The sequence below is a fragment of the Scomber japonicus genome, chromosome 16 (genome assembly GCF_027409825.1).
Source record: "Scomber japonicus isolate fScoJap1 chromosome 16, fScoJap1.pri, whole genome shotgun sequence".
In the NCBI taxonomy this organism is placed as follows: Eukaryota; Metazoa; Chordata; class Actinopteri; order Scombriformes; family Scombridae; genus Scomber; species Scomber japonicus.
In genome coordinates this window covers 12,010,041-12,030,243 of record NC_070593.1, presented here as the reverse complement: position 1 = coordinate 12,030,243, position 20,203 = coordinate 12,010,041, and the positions used below count along the sequence as shown (strand labels likewise).

Below are 20,203 nucleotides of genomic sequence, written 5' to 3'. Positions count from 1 at the left end.
GTTAGAAGGACAACCATCACAGTTTTCAATATTATTTCTTGAAAAGTTGAGTCATTGGCCCAGGAACATCTATTTAGATTTAGGCTCATACAACACCACCATGTGGCCAGCATGTTTTGTTTTCATGTTTTGCTATAAATACTGAATTGTGAGGTGCTGAATGCTGGCCCATGCCATGCTCATTTCTACATACACACTTTCTGACACTGTTTGTAAAACACTTTTATCATCACTCCCTGAAATTCCTGTGACATTTTGTGTGATTTGATATTGCATATGCCATTCCATTTGTCTATAGGCTAACTGTGTGCCAAATGATTAGACTGATGCAGGCACATGTTGCTCAGTGTTTTCTAGTTTAGTCTCTGACTAAACTGGCTGTACTGACTTGCCCATTTGATGTTGACTGTTGAGGTGTGTCCTAATTGGCAGAGAGCAACAGTGACACTTTGAATCAATGAACTATCAACAAATGATAAAAGCTTACACAGAAAGTATTACTAATATCATTAGTGTATACACATTTCAACAGTGTGTATTGTTTTACTGGCTTTGGCTTTAAAGCATGCATTATTTAGACTCTACTGTATTGTTGACATAGTTAAAAATATTAAACTGCTTTCATGAATATGGAAATTTGTTGCAATAGATAAAGAGTTAATTCAGAATATTAGATACAATAATTTAAAAATGAAACCCTCCATCTTTCTCTGATTTGAAGAAATTGATTCTATAGTATTGCTCTTCTACATCATACTGATTACTGCATGCTCTTTGCTTATTTTTGGGTGATATAAAGTGAAAATGGTCTTTTGTATCCATATTATCAGATTTGTTCTTATTGTCCACATTAATTGCCGTTTGGAATTCACTTCTGACAATGTGACCCAAATTCTCATGTGTGTTATTGGTGCTCTGCTACTCTGTGTTGCATACAACTGAATAACAAACTGTGTTTCTGAAAACATTTTTATCGGACAACATTTAGAGATCGATAACAACTTCAGTCATTGGTATTTCTTTACTAACTAAACATAACTTAAGAAATAAAACATAACTTTATACAGTTTTAAATATGCTGGTACAATTCAGTACAAAAATAAAGGCAGTGAAACGTCTCCATACACAAACACCATCAGTCACTGTCACTCAGAAACGTGAATTCTGGGTGAACCAGTTTGGCACATAATCCACTTATATAACAAAACATGAATTACAAATACTGTATAATAATTTGTAACTTTTGTACGTCAGGACCACAGTGAAAATTAAAGCTTTGATTGGAGTATCCACTGATGCTGTATAACCACTAGATGGTGCTTTGGATCCACAGGAGAGACCCAAAAGGTGTCACAGGGTACTTTTAGATGCTTCGGCAACACTTCTGGTTGGTTTGATTCTTTGTGCACATAGAGCAGGTACACAGCCATGTCAAAAATATTTTCTGATGTCCGAGTTAGTCGTGCTACAACGTCCTTTTTTGAGGAGAGTAGGCCACATGGCCTCTTTCTAGCCATGCAAAGACACCAGGCTGTCCGTGATTGGTTCATTAGTCTTCTTAGTCCTTCCAGGTTGCACCTTTTCAGGCAAATCAGTGCTCATGTTGACTGGAAAACATGTACAAAGGAAGGATATCCCACTGTTTCTCTTTGGATGGCTGGTGTCTCCACAAATTGTCCAGAGCAAAATGATCATTCCCATATACAAACACAATCTCTCTTTCTTGTTTCTCATACACACACAGACAAAAACACAAATCACACTAACTCAGTTCTTTTCTCGACTCGGTTTCTGCTCGTAAATGCAGCGTGTGCTATGATTTATCCCCTTGAAGAACCTAAATTGAAAAACAAAATCTGTTAGCTGTCAGCTTTTTCAGAACAGAACATTTTAACTGTGAGTGTCCGTGTTTGCAGCACTAGTGTATGTGTGTGTGTGTGTGTGTGTGTGTGTGTGTGTGTGTCTGTGATAATATTTGAATGTGCATGTGCATGCTTCATCCCTGCGTTAGTGATGCTTACCTACCTGGTTGCGTGCTTTGTGGGATTTCTGCATCAGCACTCTCCACTGGTCATACAGCTTCATGGACATGCTGCTGCAGCCGTAGGCGTGTTTCCGCACCCAGCCAAAGAACTGCTTCAGCTCCCGGCGCAGGGTGGAGTTGGAGTCCCCGCTGGATTTGGAGTCACAGGAGCCCGACATCAGCCGCTCTGCATGAGGAGAAGAGATGGTGGGAGGGAGAGAGAGAGGGGAGGATGAGTTGATTGTGGCTTTGGTGCTCTGCAATGAAACATCTCAATCGAAAGTATATAATATGTGTAGAGTACTGTGTGTGTACGCCAGTTTAACTGCAAATATTAACAGGAAGTTGTGGCTTTGAATGCATCTTAATGTAATCTTCAATCTAAACAGTTTCATTTTCAAGAAATCCCTCTCCAAGAGTGTTTTATGGTAACTTCTGGGAAACCCTTGAAGAAGTTTCTGTAAACCCTGTTTTATTTTTGCAGTTGCAGTTGCAGCTGTCAGCCCAATCAGTTATGATAGCATTTTACTCAGCAATTTCACTGATGACTCTGGGGAAGCAACAACCACCAGTAGCTAAACATTGCATAATCAAAGCTTGACATAGTTTTGTCTGGAAATGATTTGATCCATCATCCATGAATAAAGCTGCCAATATAATACAAAACAGGCTTGAAGATCCAAGAAGGTGAAAAGAGCACCACCATTTTCCTTTTTGTTTTGAGGCCTCCAGCAGTGGGAGAGAACTGTGGGACGTGTGGTACACCGTGAAATAAAACATATTTTAGTGGTACAAATTGCCTCCTAAAATGGACCAAAATGTTCTCAATAAGTGAGATCAAGAGCAAAAAAAGGCTTTCTGAGTAACTTTCTTACTGTGCGTGTGTGTGTGTGTGTGTGTGTGTGTATGTGTGTGTCTGTGTGTGTGTGTGCTCACCACTATGGGGTGTGGATGCAGCGGTGGGATGGCTCCACTCACTCCAGATCCCAGCTTTGCGAGAGCCGTAGATGCCCACAGGGTTACAGCGGACCTGGATACGATACAACATCATTAGCTCTGAAACACAGACCAACTCTGACGTAAATTTGACATAGACTGACGTACACTTTTATACACACACACACACACACACACAAACCTGGACAAAATACACTGTTCCAGGTCTCAGTCCTGCCAATCTACATGAAGTCTGATTCCCAACGTCGTCCATCACCTACAAGAATTTAAAAAAAAAAACACACACACACACACACAGAAGAGTTGAGTGCTGGAGCTCTGACCACAATATTAAATACCAATGGGCATAAACTAAAACACAGTGCAGAATCAAGATATAGAAAACAAAACCGCAAACCATGTACAAACCTAAACATGCATGCACAACCACATTGTTTAGTGGCTCCTGATCAGCATGTTTATGAAAATATTTCAATGTTAGCATGCCTTCTGGGTAAAATCTGCTCTCTATTATTTATTACAGAGCCGGATATGCTGGAACACACACACGCACACACACACACACACCCAGGAGCATGCACAGGTACTCAAACATGCAAATGGCAGAAATAAGAACAGAGGAGAAGAAACGCACACTGAAGTTAATAATCTTGTCTAATAGTCCCCACTTTCTGTCTGGCATTCAGTCTGTAAACACTTGTTAAGAAGGACTAAAACAGAAAACAGATCATGGAAATTAGAGGCATCAGAGGACTAATGATGTGACGCGGGAAAGCCAAATCGGCACAAGTTACCTAGCTCTGAGTGTCTTTACGGACATATTGAAGACATTAACAGCTCAGATGTATCCCGCCATTCCTCAGCATGACCTCATGATTAGGGCCGGTTCAGAGAGAAATGGCGTTTGTTTTCACCACCGAACCCTTAAAGCCACTTGGATTTAAGTCTCCTCTCATCCCTCTGCCGCCTCTCCACTCCCGTTCTTTTCTTCTTCCATGTTGCGAGCAAGGACTTGCTTATATTACATCTGTGTAATTCCCCCTTAATTACCAGAGAATCTTCACTCTTACCCAGAGGACTCAAATGAAGTCTGGGAAGCAACATCTGCATGGCCAAAGGTTTCACACTATATTTTTCATTCATTACAAGTTTGAAAAGAGGTATACACAGTGGCTCTGGCCTGTGTTTTTCTCTGGATCAAAACCCGACTTCTAGATTCATGACTGGTGAAAGTTTTTGAGAAGCTCAAGTATTAACTCATCTGGCAAAGGAAGCCTCAATCAGAGTAGATTATAGGTGATTACGGCATTAGGATGAGAAACAGCTGGGACAGTGTTTGAGTGATATATCTGTTCGTGAGTAAGAGACAAAGAGAGAGGATTTACGTCCTCATAACTATGTGTCCTTGTCCTTTACCTTCCAGTCTTGGCTGTCCTCCAGTCTGTAGCGGATCTGGTATTTGGCCTGAAACAGGAAGTCTTTGAGCGCTGGAGGGGCCTCCCAACGAACACTCAGCTGGTCCTCCAACTGCCCGACACGACTCACACTCACACCTGACGGAGGGTCCGTGGTCACTGGAGGAAGATGAGAGAGGGGTAAAATTTAATAAGAACATCCTGTCTTAATATCTTTGGGTTTTGGACTGTTAGTCGGACAAAACAAGCAATTTGAAATGTCACCTTGGGGACACAAAGATTTTATAGACCAATCAAATTTATTATTTTTTGTCAGATGAATCTATTAAGATCACAAGTCTTGCCCCAGTTCGTGACCCTCTCAATTATTCAAAGAAATGTGAAATTATAATGAATAACTAAGTATAGAAAAGGTAACATAATATGAAAATGTATGGATCTGGTGATGCATCATAGCAAAAAGACAAGCAAGCAAGAAGATACTGAATGTCATGACCTGTTGCCATCTTTTTATTTTCTTTGAAAGAATACAATCAAACCTCATGACTTTAGTTTCCTTCAGTCCTCAAAGCAGTATTACTTAATCATATGACCCATTTAGGGGCAGTAGAGCAAGCTGGAAACACAACATTGGACATGCTATCAGCAAAATGTTCGCTAACAGTTATGTATTATTCAGCAGCATTCATTTGGAGTTGTGTTTCTTCTGTCTCCTTTTAGCCTTGTTTTGATTGATTGAAGAAAATATCTGGCTTATTAGATGCTAAATGCTCCACTATGTTCATCAGTTATTCACTAACTGTAAAGCTGGGGTCTGTAAAACCAAAACAACCAGCTGAAAGACACTAAAACCAGCCATAACTGAGAGGAACTGCCACAGTAATTCTCTGTGGTTTGGTTGCTTTAAAACATGGCTTTCAAATGACATCTAAAAATTGGATCCATTGTTAATTTAATTTCGGAAATGTCTCAGAAAAAGAGCGTAGTTTCCACACAGAAATAACAGTGGCTTGTAGCTGTGTCTCTGATGTAATCATCATAGCAAAATCCCAAATGTACAAACAACGATGTCATGAGAGGCACAAACTGTGGTATTTTTAAATTTATTGCATCCATTAACAAGTTTATTTCTATCCTAACAACGCAGTGATTGACTTCTGGCGTACAGATGGCCCAGATTATCGTTTTGAGCCATGACTCCAAAAATTCATCGCTTAGGGGCTTCTTTCTACATGTCCGGCTTATGTTCGCAGGGTCAAGGAAGCCATTCAATTCAAATTTAAAGTGGTAGGAGTGATGTCTCTATGTGTAACAGTACATTGAGGGATTGTTCAGCATTGGCGGAGATTCGCGGTCTCTCGAGTGCGTTCTAGTTTCTGAAGAGTTGACTTGTGTGTGAGCTGGGGCCTTTTCATCTGACAACAATTATGTTTTTGACAAACAAACATGTGGTGACAGGCCATTATTTTAAATTTCCTCGCGTTTTCAACTTCAGTTCCTTTACATAATGTCATCCCTTACCGATAAACAAACAAGACAACCTGGGGGGAGAGAAGAAGGTGGGAAAGAGGGAAAAAGTTGTGAGTTGACACGAGGGTTTTAGAGAATTTGTTTCTGGTTGTGAGAAACTGAGACTCTCTCTGAACTATGAGTATGATTTAAAAAGTGTAAACCCATAAGCATCCTTTTTTAGGAAAAATAAGAAAAGCAGAGAATAAAACTAACAAATTAAAGGTTTTAAAGCTTTGGTAAAACATATTAATACAGTGGAAACAGTAATTGTATTGGACATGTGAAATGAAAGCTTTCTTTTCCTTTTCACATTAATATTGTGAATTAATTTGTGGTGTTAATTATTTTATGTTGTTTCAACTAGCAAAAGCAAAGACCTCGAAGTAGGATTAAAGCAGCACAGAAGCCAAAAACAACTGTGGCTGCATTCATTTTATTCAATCTGTTTTTTTAGGACTATGAGTACATTTATTTCTTTATTTCAGGTTGACAAAGTAATTAATCATCTTATTTTCACAAGTAAACAAAAGGTTGTTTTGTCAAGATAACGTGATAATTATCCTGTAATCTTGCAAAAAACAAATATTGTTATTTTGAGATAACAAAATATTTTATCACAAAGTTCTCGTAATCCTGAGATAATGGGATAATGAGATCATGAACTTGTGATCTTGAGATAACTAAATAAATAAAGTGATTACGACAGCTGTTCTTGGCTTCCATATAACAGTTAGAGAGGAACGTGGGATTTTTTAAAATTGTATATGTAATAAAGATGAGTGTAAATGTGGTATCCTTATACATAAAAAAGTCAAAGAGACATGACAAATTACAAATTAATCACGATTGTTGTGTCATTTCTCAATACAGCCTCATCTCAGGGTGAGACAGCAATACGTTTTGCCTCTAGTGTCTCATTTCAGAGGACTCCCCGTGACTGAGGAATGCAGAAAACTGTAGGTGTTTTCCGCCTCGCCTACATAACTGATTGGACATGACTGTAGACGTGAGTGACTCATAGTGATTGACGCAGGTGTGGCTGATGTGTTTTATGACCTGCTGCTGTTGTGGAAACTCCATGAATGAAAAGAGCGTCCAGGACAACCTGAGCGAAACAAACGCACGCACAAGTGCAGAAACCTCCTACACTCTGCCTGTCTCTTAGTTTCTATACTGTTACCATGCCCTGCCCTGCCCCGAGGGTGTGTAAACAGGTGTGTGTGTGGATGTGTGTGTGTGTGTGTCTGTGTCTGTGTCTGTGTCTGAGTGTGTGCATACATTAGGGAACGGAAAGGGATTACAGTTTGATGGACGCTTGTTTCCGTGCCAATGATGCGTTTACCTCTGAAACTCTATATAGTGTTTCTCTCTGTATATTTCCCTGAGACAGGAGCGTGTTGGGAGTGAACAAGGTGAGGGCTTCCAAGCTAATCACGTTGTATTATTTCAGGTCCAAGCCTCAAAAGCCCATACTCCTCAGGCCTTGAGGGTCTGCGGCCGCCTCTGAGACAGGATTAGGTTAGAGGATCAGTGTGGAACATTCCAACATGAGATAAAAGAGGGTTATTGAGTGTTGTGTGTGTGTGTGTGTGTGTGTGTGTCCAGTGAGCATGAGTAAAGAGAAAATGAGCTCATCAAAAGAGAAGGTATTTCCATGCGTCACACACCTACGCCTGTCCAGGTGTGTGCGTGCATGTGTCTATGAGTGAATGAGTGAGTGGGATAATGAGAGAAGAGAAGAATTTGGTCTTGTTGCATGCTCCGTTTGCTTAAACCGCACTAAGCTAGGCATCGGACCACATAACAAAGCTTTAAAAGGGAACGCTGTTCAGTTCCTATCAATGTGAAGCCGGATGAATACTTGTGAACAACTTTCTCCAAAAGCCAGAAGCCACAGAGCTCAAGCCAATGTTCTGTCTGTAGGAATAAAAAAGATGAATGTATAAAGTGATGTGATATTCTTCATCAACATTTTAATACCATCCATTTGAGGCTACAGCAGAACTCATAAAGCTGAAGGTTAATTCGATAAATGGGGGATAAATGGGGTAGAAATTAAGACTTTAACATACTGTTTTGCAATCTTTAAGACTGAAAAGAACAATCTTTTTTGTCCACTATAAAGTATTCTGTGTCAGCTGTTAGATGGATGATATTTTGATGTATTATGAGATTCATTTTATACACATTTCCATGTATGTTACATTTGATATTTTACGAAACGTTGAGATCTCCGCTGAAATTTGAATTCAAGTTTGATGGGTTTGGTTTCGTAGGCTGCACAGTGAGAAGTTTAAGGGGTTAAGGAAAAACTATATCTTGCTCTTTATCTAAAACTAAACTGTTTTATCTCACCAGGCGAGAAATTGTTTATCAGTCTATGAAGTTGAGCAGAAACAAAATGGATCTTTTCAGCTGTTCTAAGTAAACCTTTTAAATGGAGTTACCGACAAAATGTCTGCTGTGAAAAAAGCTCCATTATAATGAATTAGTGAACACAACAGATTTGGATTTTAGACGCAGCCCATTGTGTTCCTGAATGGCACCTTGTTCATTCCTATTTTGCTCACTGGCTGAAACTTGTCAGTTTTACATTTCTATTTTTGTATGAATTAAACAAACACAATATAATATGTAAATTAGTGAGCTGGCTAGCTAATTACCCCTGTTTCCACTCTATATGATAAGCTAAGCTAATGGACTCCCTGCTCCTCTAGTGCCAAAGTAAACATAGAGACATGAAAGTGGTTTAAATATTCGCATCTAACTCTTGGCAAGAAAGGGAATAAGAGCATTCCTGTAAAGTCCACGGTTCGACTCCCAGGTGAGGGAACTTTGTTGTGTGTCACACTCCTCCTTCCCTCTCTGTGTTTCCTGTTTCTGTCTACACTGGCTGTCAAATAATGGCAAAAAGCCCCAAAAACAGACTTTAAAAAATAATAAATTAAGAAGTGAAGAAGTGAGTTTAATGAGAACGAACATAACCATTTTAGCTGGCTAGTGTCCTGTTGCCTTTATTGAAGTGCTGGACCCTTTACTCCACAGATACATAAAAAAGTTTTGTTCTTTTTCGTGTAGGATTTTAATGTCTTTCTTTGTAGTTGGTTTTTTCAGCTTTTTCTTGTCATAGTGTATGATTTTATTGTGTAAATTATTTTAATCATTTTATATGGACCACAGGAAGACTACCAACCACTTTGTGGAAGCTAACAAGGATTTTGATAAAGAATAAAAGCTGTAGATAACCTGTGATGAGAGTAGCAGGTAGACATGGCTTCACTTTTTTGGGGTCACAAACCTAAAACATTGGAAGCCATTGTCCCAGATTAAAGCCTGAGGGTCCACTGACACTGAGATCTAAGCTCTGAAACAAAAGTTAAAGCAAGAGGGTCAAAGGTCACTTCTTCTCATACTCACCCACGTCTAGGATGTCCAGGGTGATGACATCAGAGGTAGCCCGGCCCAGCTGGTTGGAGGCCTCCACCCAGATCTCGTAGGGTGTGAAGAGGTGCAGGTCCCGGGTGATGCTGCAGGAGTAGGGCTGGGTATGAGTATAATCCTCACACTCCTTCTCCTTACCATACCACCTGTGAGGAAAACAGGAAATACTGAAATATCTACAAACAGCCTTCAGTAACACATAGGATAAATACACATTGTTGTATAATGTGTCACATGTTAAGTTTATCTGGAAGCAGCAGCTTTATTGAGTCATTATTTACACTAATCTGACTGCAATAAGAAATCTCCACTCAGTTGCCATGCCTGTGAGCACTGTGTGTCAAGTCATTTCCTTCTCGGTGTCTTTAAATTGGTGATTTAATCATTTAAAAAATGTGAATAGAGTTTTTACACCCGATCTCATTTTCAAAGATGTTCATGAAATGTTACTTTGCACAGATGAAGAGCTTTCCCCTTCTGGCAACGGCTGCTGCTTAAAATGCAGTCTGCCAAGGAGATAAAGTATTTTGTCTTGGTTCCAACTCCAGTTCAGCTTGTTTAAGGAGCTTTTTTGAAACGTGTCAGTTTCATAAAACTAATGAAACTGCAGATTATATTATGAAACTACACATGGCGCCAAGATTATCAGGACATTTAAAACAATAAACTCATCAAATATGTTTGAACCTGGGTCACCAGTTAGGGTCTTTAACCTTTTGAAGTTTGGTTTTTACATGAGGTTACTATACTATATGTCACTACATGCCATATATGTCTGGTTACTCAGACATGACATCAATGCTACTACTAAGCATGTGCTGTGACAGTTTTTATTCTTGTACAATTTTATAGTGTAAAATAATGTAAATCCCACAAAAAAAGTGCAAATTTTAATGGATTTATGTTTTTTTTTTTTATCCTTGGTGATTTGAGTAATATGAATATGCTGTCTTATATGTTCGGTTTAGTTTTGAGTTATGACTTTAAGAAGAAAGGGTGTGATTTTTTTTAATGCAAATAGCACCAATTGCATTCAAAAGGTTTGTCTTTTAACATTAAGGAAAAGCTGATGTTTATATTACATAGCGTATTGAATGGCGTCTAACAGTGAATATGCTCTGCAATGTGGCAGTAGTGTGTGTATATACCTGAGTTTGTACTTGAGTGTGTACTTTGTGCTAATGTTGGTCTCCCCCTTTCCTCCTGGAGCCCAGCTGCAAGTCAGGTCTTTGGTGTTCCTGGACCAGCAGGTCAGATTGACCGGCTTCTCTGGAGGCACTGGGACAGTAAGAGGAAGTGTTGGAAAGAGAAGCGGGAAAGAAGAGAGAGAGGGTGAGAGAAATGGGTGGAGAGAAGGGAGAAGAGAACAGAGAAAAAAGTAGATAGGGGAGTAGGGGAGATGCAGGGTCAGTGAGGGTACAAAGTTACCTCCAGCCATTACTTCAGCCCCTTCCTCTTGAGTGTAATGTGAAGTAATGTTCCTTGGAAATTGGGGTGTTTTTTATTAATCGGTGTGTCTGTGTGTGTGTTTGTGTATGTGTGTGTGTGTGTGTGTGTGTGTGTGTGTGTACTGTCTGATTTGGTCAGACTTGGGATCCCTGCCAACATTCCTCGTCTGTCAGAACACAGGGTGCTGAACACCAGTGTCGCACAGAGATTAGGATCCGGACTACACCTCCTTGTTTATGTGCGTATGTGTATGGGAACTACAAGAAAATGAGCTACAAAGTGTGTGAGTGTGCACTCATACTCATGTATTTCTATTTTTGTGAGGAACTATTTTAATTTTAGACCTTCAGAATGAGGACGTTTTGGCTGCTCGTCACTTCATAATCCTGAGGGAATAAAGGATCATTCCAGTTTATCACAGCTCGGATCTTGCTTTCGTAGATTTTGCTATCATTCCTATCTGTAATACGTGGCAAGAAAACATGAGAGATTCAGGTTTTATCATTCAGGATTTACACAGGGTCGCAGGTTAGCCAAACATTTGGAGGATTTGGAGGAGAAACAAAGGTAAAATTATTACCTGCACACTGTATTTTATGAACATCTATCACAGACATAATGGTTTAACTTTGATCTAACATACTTGCTGTAGTTGTGTGTGTAGACAGTTTTTACTGTGCAGTGAGGGAATATTACAAACATTTCTGGTGCACTTAGTTTTGGTTTTATCTCCAAATAATGTGGTTTAGATACGGTGGTTAAATAAATGCCTTGTTATTTAAACACCCATGTTTCTTGGCCTGCCAGTCTTTGTTTTTCGCAATGTTCCCAAATTTGAATTACCACAGTAAATATGATAGCCAAAACTATTAAATAAGAAACAAGTTGTAATAAAACTGAATTATCTTTTTAAAGGCATATACAAATAATTTGCTTGGAATTGTAATTTGTCTCTACTATTGTTTTTTTCCACAAATACAGTTCAATAACTTCAAATTACATCTAATCTCCTTCTCCCTCAGACTCTATGAACATACAACTAAGTTTTTCTATTAGACATAAGATGTCCTCTACTTCAGTACAGAGTCAGTTCTCGGTGTATGCGCATTTGTGGCTTAATGTCTCCACATCACACTTAAATAAATTATATTTTGCATCATGAAAACTAGTTGTAATGTCACAAAATCCAGCTTGTATTTACATGTCTTGAACTCGGATTTAGAGCAAAGAGAAACATCCCACTTTCAGCAGATTAAGGTGGAAACATCCTCCAAGGGTCAAATATAGATCATTCATCACAGTAAAGCTCAAACATACAACTTAAGTTACAAGAAGCAAAACACACTTTTGAGAGAAGGGGTTTTGATGCCTGGTTTTAGTGATCAGGCTCAAAATGGGCTCATATTAAAGTAAGGACTCTCACAGAAGAAAATAAGATTACTTAGAGAGTTTTATACGGCATCACAGCAACAAAAGCTTCCAAAAACACACTCTAAAAAATAAGTAACTGTTTAGGGGTAGTTGATGTTAATGGTGGTCCTCATAAGCATAGAAGTACAAACACGTGTGTGTAGTGTGTGTGTTAAATGTCAGACCCGTGCCCTATGAGTGATAGTGCGAGTAATGGACCACACAGGTGGTCAACGCGTCACACAGTGACACACACTCACAGAGGCCTCTCGCTGGCCTGCAGGCAGGAAAACTAAACATAAAATACATCCACAACTGTGTAGGGACACTTAAAAATCTGCCCACTACTTCCTTGTTGTTTCCCTTTATTCCCATTTCCTCTCCACTCCTCTCACTTCGGTGCTGCACTCCTCCTCTCACTTCTTTCCTGCGCTTTGTTTTCCCTGTAACACACCTTAACCTCTACAATTCCTCACATTGATGCAAAGAGGCAAATGCAGATACCACACATTCCCCCCAAAGAAAAAAGGTTAAAAGGCATCATAGACACCAAATTAAACATGAGTGCAACTAAGCTCAAAAACTATAAATTGTACTGAAACTTACTCCCAACATAGAGGCAGGAGCCGGCTAAGATGTGTCCCTTGTGGTTGTGACAAACCAGGTTGTCACCAGAGGTTTGCCTGGAGGCGTTGAGTCCGGCCAGCGTCACACTGAGGTTGCTCGGGCTCAGCACTCGATACAAGGAGCTGGGCAGTTGCTGGCCATTAAGCGTCCAGAACAGAGAGTTGGCGTGGATGCCGAGGTCGGGGTGGACCCAGCAGCTGGCAGTCAGGTTGGACCCCATGCGAAGGACAGGGTCCTGGGGGTAGATGACTGCTACATCTGGAAGGAGGCAGGAGGAGATTACTATTAGAGAATATCTCAATGGTGACTGGTATGAAGTTTAGGCTGAAGGACACAAGAATTAAGAGAAATAATATGAAGTGAGAGGTTAAGTGTGTCTTTAAACAACCCAAGGTTGAAATGATTGCATCCACAAATTTCCTCTCCCTAAGCTACTACCTTATCATGGTGGAGGGGTTTGTGCGTCCCAATGACCCCAGGAGCTCAGTTGTCGGGGGCTTTCATACCCCTGGTAGGGTCTCCCATGGCAAACAGGTCCGGGGGGAGGGGCCAGACAAAACGTAGCTCACAAGACCCCGATGATGAGTACTATAAATGTTTTTTCTGGGGGTGGGGCTCGGGGGCGAGCACCTGGTGGCCGGGCCTTCGCCCATGGGGCCCGGCTGGGCACAGCCCGAAGAGGGGACATGGGACCCCGCTCTCACAGACCCACCACCAGTGGGAGGGGCCAAAGGGGTCGGGTGCATTGTGAGCTGGGCGGCAGCCGAAGGCAGGGACCCTGGCGGTCCAACCCTTAGCTGCAGAAGCTAGCTCTAGGGACGTGGAACGTCACCTCTCTGGTGGGGAAGGAGCCTGAGCTGGTGCGCGAGGTTGAGAAGTTCCGGCTAGATATAGTCGGCCTCACCTCAACGCACAGCAAGGGCTCTGGAACCATTCTTCTCGAGAGGGGTTGGACTCTCGTCCACTCTGGAGTTGCCACTGGTGAGAGGCGCCGGGCAGGGGTGGCAATAAGTATTGCAACATACAGGCTTGGTGCCTGTATGTTGGAGTTTACCCCGGTAGACGAGAGGGTAGCCTCCCTCCGCCTTCGGGTGGGGGGACGGATCCTGACTGTTGTTTGGGCCTATGGTCCAAACAGCAGCTCAGAGTATCCACCCTTTTTGGACTCCTTGGAGGGGGTGCTGGAAAGCACTCCCCCTGGGGATTCCCTTGTTCTGCTGGGGGACTTCAACGCCCATGTTGGCGGCAACATTGAGACCTGGAAGGGTGTGATTGGGAGGAACGGCCCCCCCGATCTGAACCCGAGCGGTGTTCTGTTATTGGACTTCTGTGCTCGTCCCAGATTGTCCATAACGAACACCATGTTCAAGCATAAGGGTGTCCATATGTGCACCTGGCACCAGGACACCCTAGGCCGCAGTTCGATGATTGACTTTGTAGTCGTGTCATCGGACTTGCGGCCGCATGTCTTGGACACTCGGGTGAAGAGAGGGGCGGAGCTGTCAAGTGATCACCACCTGGTGGTGAGTGGGCTACGATGGTGGGGGAGGATGCCGGTCAGACCTGGCAGACCCAAACGTATTGTGAAGGTCTGCTGGGAACGTCTGGCAGAGTCTCCTGTCAGAGAGAGTTTCAACTCCCACCTCCGGGAGAGCTTCGACCACGTACCGGGGGAGGTGGGGGACATTGAGTCCAAGTGGGCCATGTTTCGTGCCTCCATTGTTAAGGCGGCCGACTGGAGCTGTGGCCGCAAGGTTGTTGGTGCCTGTCGGGGTGGCAATCCCCGAACCCGCTGGTGGACACCGGCTGAAGAAGGAGTCCTATAGGGCCTTTTTGGCCTGTGGGACTCCGGAGGCAGCAGGCAGGTACCGGCAGACCAAACCGAGCGCAGCTAAGGCGGTCGCTGAGGCAAAAACCCGGACATGGGAGGAGTTCGACGAGGCTATGGAAAAAGACTTCCTGACAGCTTCGAAGAGATTCTGGACCACCATATGGCGTCTCAGGAGGGGGAAGCAGTGCGCCGTCAACACTGTGTACGGTGGGGATGGTGCGCTGCTGACCTCGACTTGGGACGTTGTGGATCGGTGGAAGGAATACTTTGAAGACCTCCTCAATCCCACCGACACGCCTTCCAGTAAGGAAGCAGGGCCTGGGGGCTTGGGTGTGGGCTCTCCTATCTCTGGGGTGGAGGTCCGCCAGGGCTGCCCTTTGTCACCAATCCTGTTCATAATTTTTATGGACAGGATTTCTAGGCGTAGCCAGGGTGTGGAGGGGGTCCGGTTTGGTGACCTCAGGATTGGGTCACTGCTTTTTGTGGATGATGTGGTCCTGTTGGCTTCATCAGAACGTGACCTCCAACTCTCGCTGGATCAGTTCGCAGCCGAGTGCGAAGCGGCTGGGATGAGAATCAGCACCTCCAAATCCAAGTCCATGGTCCTCAACCGAAAAAGGGTGGAGTGCACTCTCCGGGTCGGGGATGAGATCCTGCCCCAAGTGGAGGAGTTTAAGTACCTCGGGGTCTTGTTCACGAGTGAGGGAAGGATGGAGCGTGAGATCGACAGACGGATCGGTGCGGCGTCTGCAGTAATACGGACTCTGCACAGATCCATTGTGGTGAAGAGAAAACTGAGCCGAAAGGCGAAGATCTCGATTTACCAGTCGATCTTCGTTCCTACCCTCACCTATGGTCATGAGCTTTGGGTAGTGACCGAAAGAACAAGATCGCGGGTACAAGCGGCCAAAATGAGCTTCCTCCATAGGGTGGCTGGGCTCTCCCTTAGAGATAGGGTGAGAAGCTCAATTATCCAGAGGGAGCTCGGAGTAGACCCGCTGCTCCTCCGCGTTGAGAGGAGCCAGATGAGGTGGCTCGGGCATCTAATTAGGATGCCTCCCGGACGCCTCCCTGGTGAGGTGTTCAGGGCACGTCCCACCAGTAGGAGACCCCGGGAAAGACCCAGGACACGCTGGAGAGACTATGTCTCTCGGCTGGCCCGGGAACGACTCGGGATCCCCCGGGAAGAGCTGGACGAAGTGGCTGGGGAGACGGAAGTCTGGGCTTCCCTGCTTAGGCTGCTGCCCCCGCGACCCGACCCCGGATAAGCGGAAGAGGACGCACACATCCACAAATTTAGAGATTAAATTACTAATGGATTAAATGATTTGTTGACTGGCAGAAAACCAAACTGCAACAATTCTTTTCTTTTGCTGTTTTATTTGATCTTTTTTAATTTATGTCACTTAAAATAAATATCTTTGGATTTGAACTGTTGGTCAGACAAACAAGAAATCTCAAGACATTGCCTCATCTGCATTTAGTTGTTTTTTAGAGTAATGGTGACTTGCAACTGACTCTGAAATCTCAGATGGGGGAACAAAAGAAACAGCCTCTGATTGATTTGATTTAACAGTGATGGATCACCTATCTCAAAAAGTTTTACTCTCTGTAGATAAAGACTGTGAAGAATGCACTATATTGGGTAAAAACATGCAAACACTTTTTTTTAAACTAACTGTTGAAAGATGTTGAGTTACATTTTCCTTGTTTTTCATTAGATCTTATTTGTTGCATTTGTCCAATTGTCAGAAGTGCTATAGATATTGATTATTTATTATCATTTCTTACAGCTGGCAAAGCTCTCTCTACAGGTGAACAAAATACCAAAAGGATGAAGAAAGGACAAAGGAATGAATAGTGTAGGAGGAGAGAAGAGTTTATTTGCTTCAGATAGGAGGATTTCAAAAAAATGTTGCCCACCTAAGTAGACAGTGCTACGAAAACATTGAACTACGATTTCTATGAAGCAGGGAGTGAGTGAGATCGTCAACACTTTGTCAGACCATTACAAATCCGTGCCTGGGGCCACATCCAGTCAGCTGCCAACCACCTCCACTGACAGACATTGTGTGGTCCTTCATAGAGGAACCTTTGAAGAAGTTAATTCAGCTGTAACCCTTCATCAGTGTTAATATCACAACCCCAATTTCACACATTCATGCACACACACGAACACAAACAAACACAAGCGCAGTGGCTAGTTGTCTTTGTCACCAGATAGGGGGCAAAGTGCAGGGGGCCGTGATTAGGCAATACGATGCTGATCCAGCTGAATAACAATCATTGTTTATGTATTCCAGGCGCTGAGGATGGGACATTGCCCTGGAGCGGGGCGCTAAACCCTCCAATGTACCACCCTTCAAATTCTACAGCAATAGACACAATTACTGTTGTTTATTGCCCCTGCTCGACACGCTCACTGAAGGAAATGACTTGTAAAATATTATTTGTTTGGAAAGGCTGAGGCTGCTTGAAGCACAGCTCTCGTCAGGTCTGGGGATCAATTTAACCCTGCCATAGTGGAGGATGGGGCAGGTTATTGGGCAAGTTGAATTTGGAGCAATGGAAAGGTTTCATTTCAAATAATTCATTTTTGACTCATTCTGGCTCTTGGTTTATGTTTAATTTAAGCTTTGTGCTGGACAGAAAACACTCCCTTTTTCATGCTGTCAGTCTTCAAAGGGACACAACATCCCCTCCTGTTTCTAAAAAGCTGTTTACTCTTCACTCACTCATGCAACAATTCAAATAAATCCTCTGTCTGCTCTACAATAGACATACATGTGGAACATTTTGAGGGGCTGTTGTGGACGAGCCAAGTGGAAGAAGCTACGCAACATTTAGTGACAATGAACCGTGCAAAGCCATCTGAAAGGAAATCATGCATGCATTTTTTGTTTTTATAACGATTTACATTTTATAGGTATTTAATGGATGATCTCATACTGTCATACTGAAAGAGGAGAGATTATCCTCTCTGATATCAAGTCACATTAGGGCAAGCACAGGCAGGACAAATATGAAAAGTTAATTTCAGGTTAAAAAGTTTTTTCAGGTCTGTGTGATTTTGGAGTCAGATATTGGGTATTGAATGACAATTTCCAACATAAAATTCCCTTTATATGCCAACAGGACACATAAACTAAAAACGTTGTGGGGAATATGAGCTGCAATAAAAACTAATAACATGTTTATGAGCAGTGAGAAAATTCCACATTCAAACAGTTTTATCCTAGTGGCATCTGTAAACCGCAGTACTGAGTGAAGGGGAAGCACCATCCATTATTACAGGGAATAAAACAGTAATGACCAATAAGTAGTTATCATAAACAGCAGGGCGGCTCATGATCAAGGGCCATTGTCTTCTTTAAACCCCTTAAACTATACTTTTTTTTTTATTAGCGCATTTCAAATAGGATGAATAACAGGAGATCATCAGTGAGGAGCTGCTCTTTGCCAGTGAGCTCACCATAAAAACTAATCCAGCCACTTAGCGGGTGGAAGCGGACATAACTTTGATTTATTTACGTTACTGTGCATTAAGCTGCCGGTTAACATTCTTCAAAACCCGAGCAAATGATGTCACTGTTTTGTTGCGGTCCGTAAAGCCCCCACGCTCTCCATGTGTTAAACGAATTATGGCCTGACTTGTTGAAATTCAGCCTCCTGGGACCTGCAGCTCTCTCTGCAGGGATACAACAGATACACTTCACCGGGAGCTCATCAATAACCAGAGCTGTCAGGTGGACACGTTTTAATGTGTCCAGACATCTGATTGGATCCAGTATGTGTCCCAAGCAAAGGGGGGCTTATATAAGACAACTTTGGAAAGAATCTGTGGAATCGGTGTTATTGAGTGTTATCTAATGAAAGATTGCCTGTATTTACACGTGTCTCATGTCATTTTTTATCCTCATATGGAAACATGTATTCGTGCTCCTTTTTTTGTGAGGTTTTATTCACATTTTAGTGTTCTTAAACCCTTTAACATTAGTATAATAGTCCTAATATTTCTATTGATGTCTGTAGTAAGCAGTAAGTTTGCATTGACTACCCTTCTAAATTGTCTTGTACTGTTGTGATGATCCATTTCTGCAGCTGTTTAGTCTGTAAAATCTTCCACACCAGCGCAGGTCACTGTCACACAGAGCTCTTTACTGTAAGATCTCTGGGTGACACATGGATTAAACCGATCTCAGTGGACCAAATAAAGCACTCGACCCCATATCAAAACTCCCTTTCCAACCAAGACCACGTCTTTGCGCATCGATGGACATCTGTGTGTAACTTACGTGTGGACAAGGACAGCACGCCGGGAGTGTGCAGCATGAGGAAAATCAAGCAGATATCCAAGACGGCTTTCATTTTCCCCCAGTTCGTTTGATCTCTGCCTTGAACCCTCGTCCTCGTGTTGTTGTGATGTCGCTTCTGTCGATCCTGGATGGAAATTACGCACAGTGGAAAGAGGAAAAACAATACGGGTTCAAGCTCAATGCTCCGGATTTTATTAACAAGACAACCCTGCGGAGTAAAGGAGCGCACTAGAAAAAGTGCGACCCAGTGGAAAAAGTCACCCTCTGAGAACCCATAAGACTACTCGTCCTCAGCAAAGGCTAAAACAAAGAATTTATCTCGTCCTGCGCGCAATCTTTTCCCTTCTTAATGTTTTCTGCAGCTAAATCATACACAAGTTCATACTTTTTAAGCCCCTCCTCTCTCTTCCCACACAGTCGCCAGTCATTTCCCCCTCTTTCCGTCCTTTCACTGCTCTTTTTTTTATTCTCTCCCCCCTTCAGTGATGGGTAGGAGAGTCAGAGCCATTCACTTTCACTGAATCACTCTGTCTCTGTTACTTTCCATGCCCCAGGTCTCTGCTTTACAATATTTCACCATAGGAGGCTGTTGAGTCACTGAGTCTTACAAGAAAGGTCGCCAAATCCAAAAATGTCATTTTCTTTGTATCTTTTTGTATTTCATTGTCTACAAGGAGTGTGAGAAATACACATTTTTCACTTAAAGAAAATCTCATTCTACCCACTTGAATCGTAATAGTTTCCTCTTTTAATCGTGATAGGTAATGCCACAAATATATTATACTGTATGTTAATATTCTATAACATTTAAATGTCTCCAAATAATCTGATGATTTTTACAACTGATTAGCTATGATTTGGTATTGAGTTAACTAAAATTGGCCTTAGAGAAAGTTAACCTTTTTTATTCTAATATTTCACATAAAACATTACTCTGTGGTCAGTTGTGAGTGGGTTAAAGAGGTACTGTCGCAATTAAGTGCTGTACTTCCAGAAAGTTTGGGGACTTGCATGAGACAGATTACAAAGAGAGTGGTTAAAATTGATGCAGTGTATCCTGACTTTAGTCCTTAAAAACACAGCAATAATGCAACTTTCATTAGACTTTCCCTGACTGGTATAAACACACATCTTTCAAACCAATTTACAATGCAAGGTTTATGTTGTACATGTGTAATCTCTAAGCCCAAACTGAAGTGAGTAGTGATGTAATTCACATTAT

At 42.2% G+C, this 20,203-nt stretch overlaps 1 protein-coding gene across 1 annotated transcript; it reads right to left on the bottom strand.

Moving 5' to 3' along the window:
* Positions 1-988: 988 nt before the first annotated feature.
* On the bottom strand, positions 989-19,307 carry crlf1a (cytokine receptor-like factor 1a). The gene is made up of 9 exons (XM_053335578.1): positions 18,961-19,307; positions 12,814-13,092; positions 10,497-10,626; positions 9,325-9,494; positions 4,397-4,554; positions 3,162-3,236; positions 2,960-3,053; positions 2,026-2,210; positions 989-1,837 (listed from the first exon to the last, which is right to left on the bottom strand). Exons 1-9 carry the CDS (start codon positions 19,031-19,033, stop codon positions 1,814-1,816), a joined length of 1,188 nt encoding a protein of 395 aa, XP_053191553.1. The 5' UTR covers positions 19,034-19,307; the 3' UTR covers positions 989-1,813.
* Between the last annotated feature and the right edge of the window lie 896 nt (positions 19,308-20,203).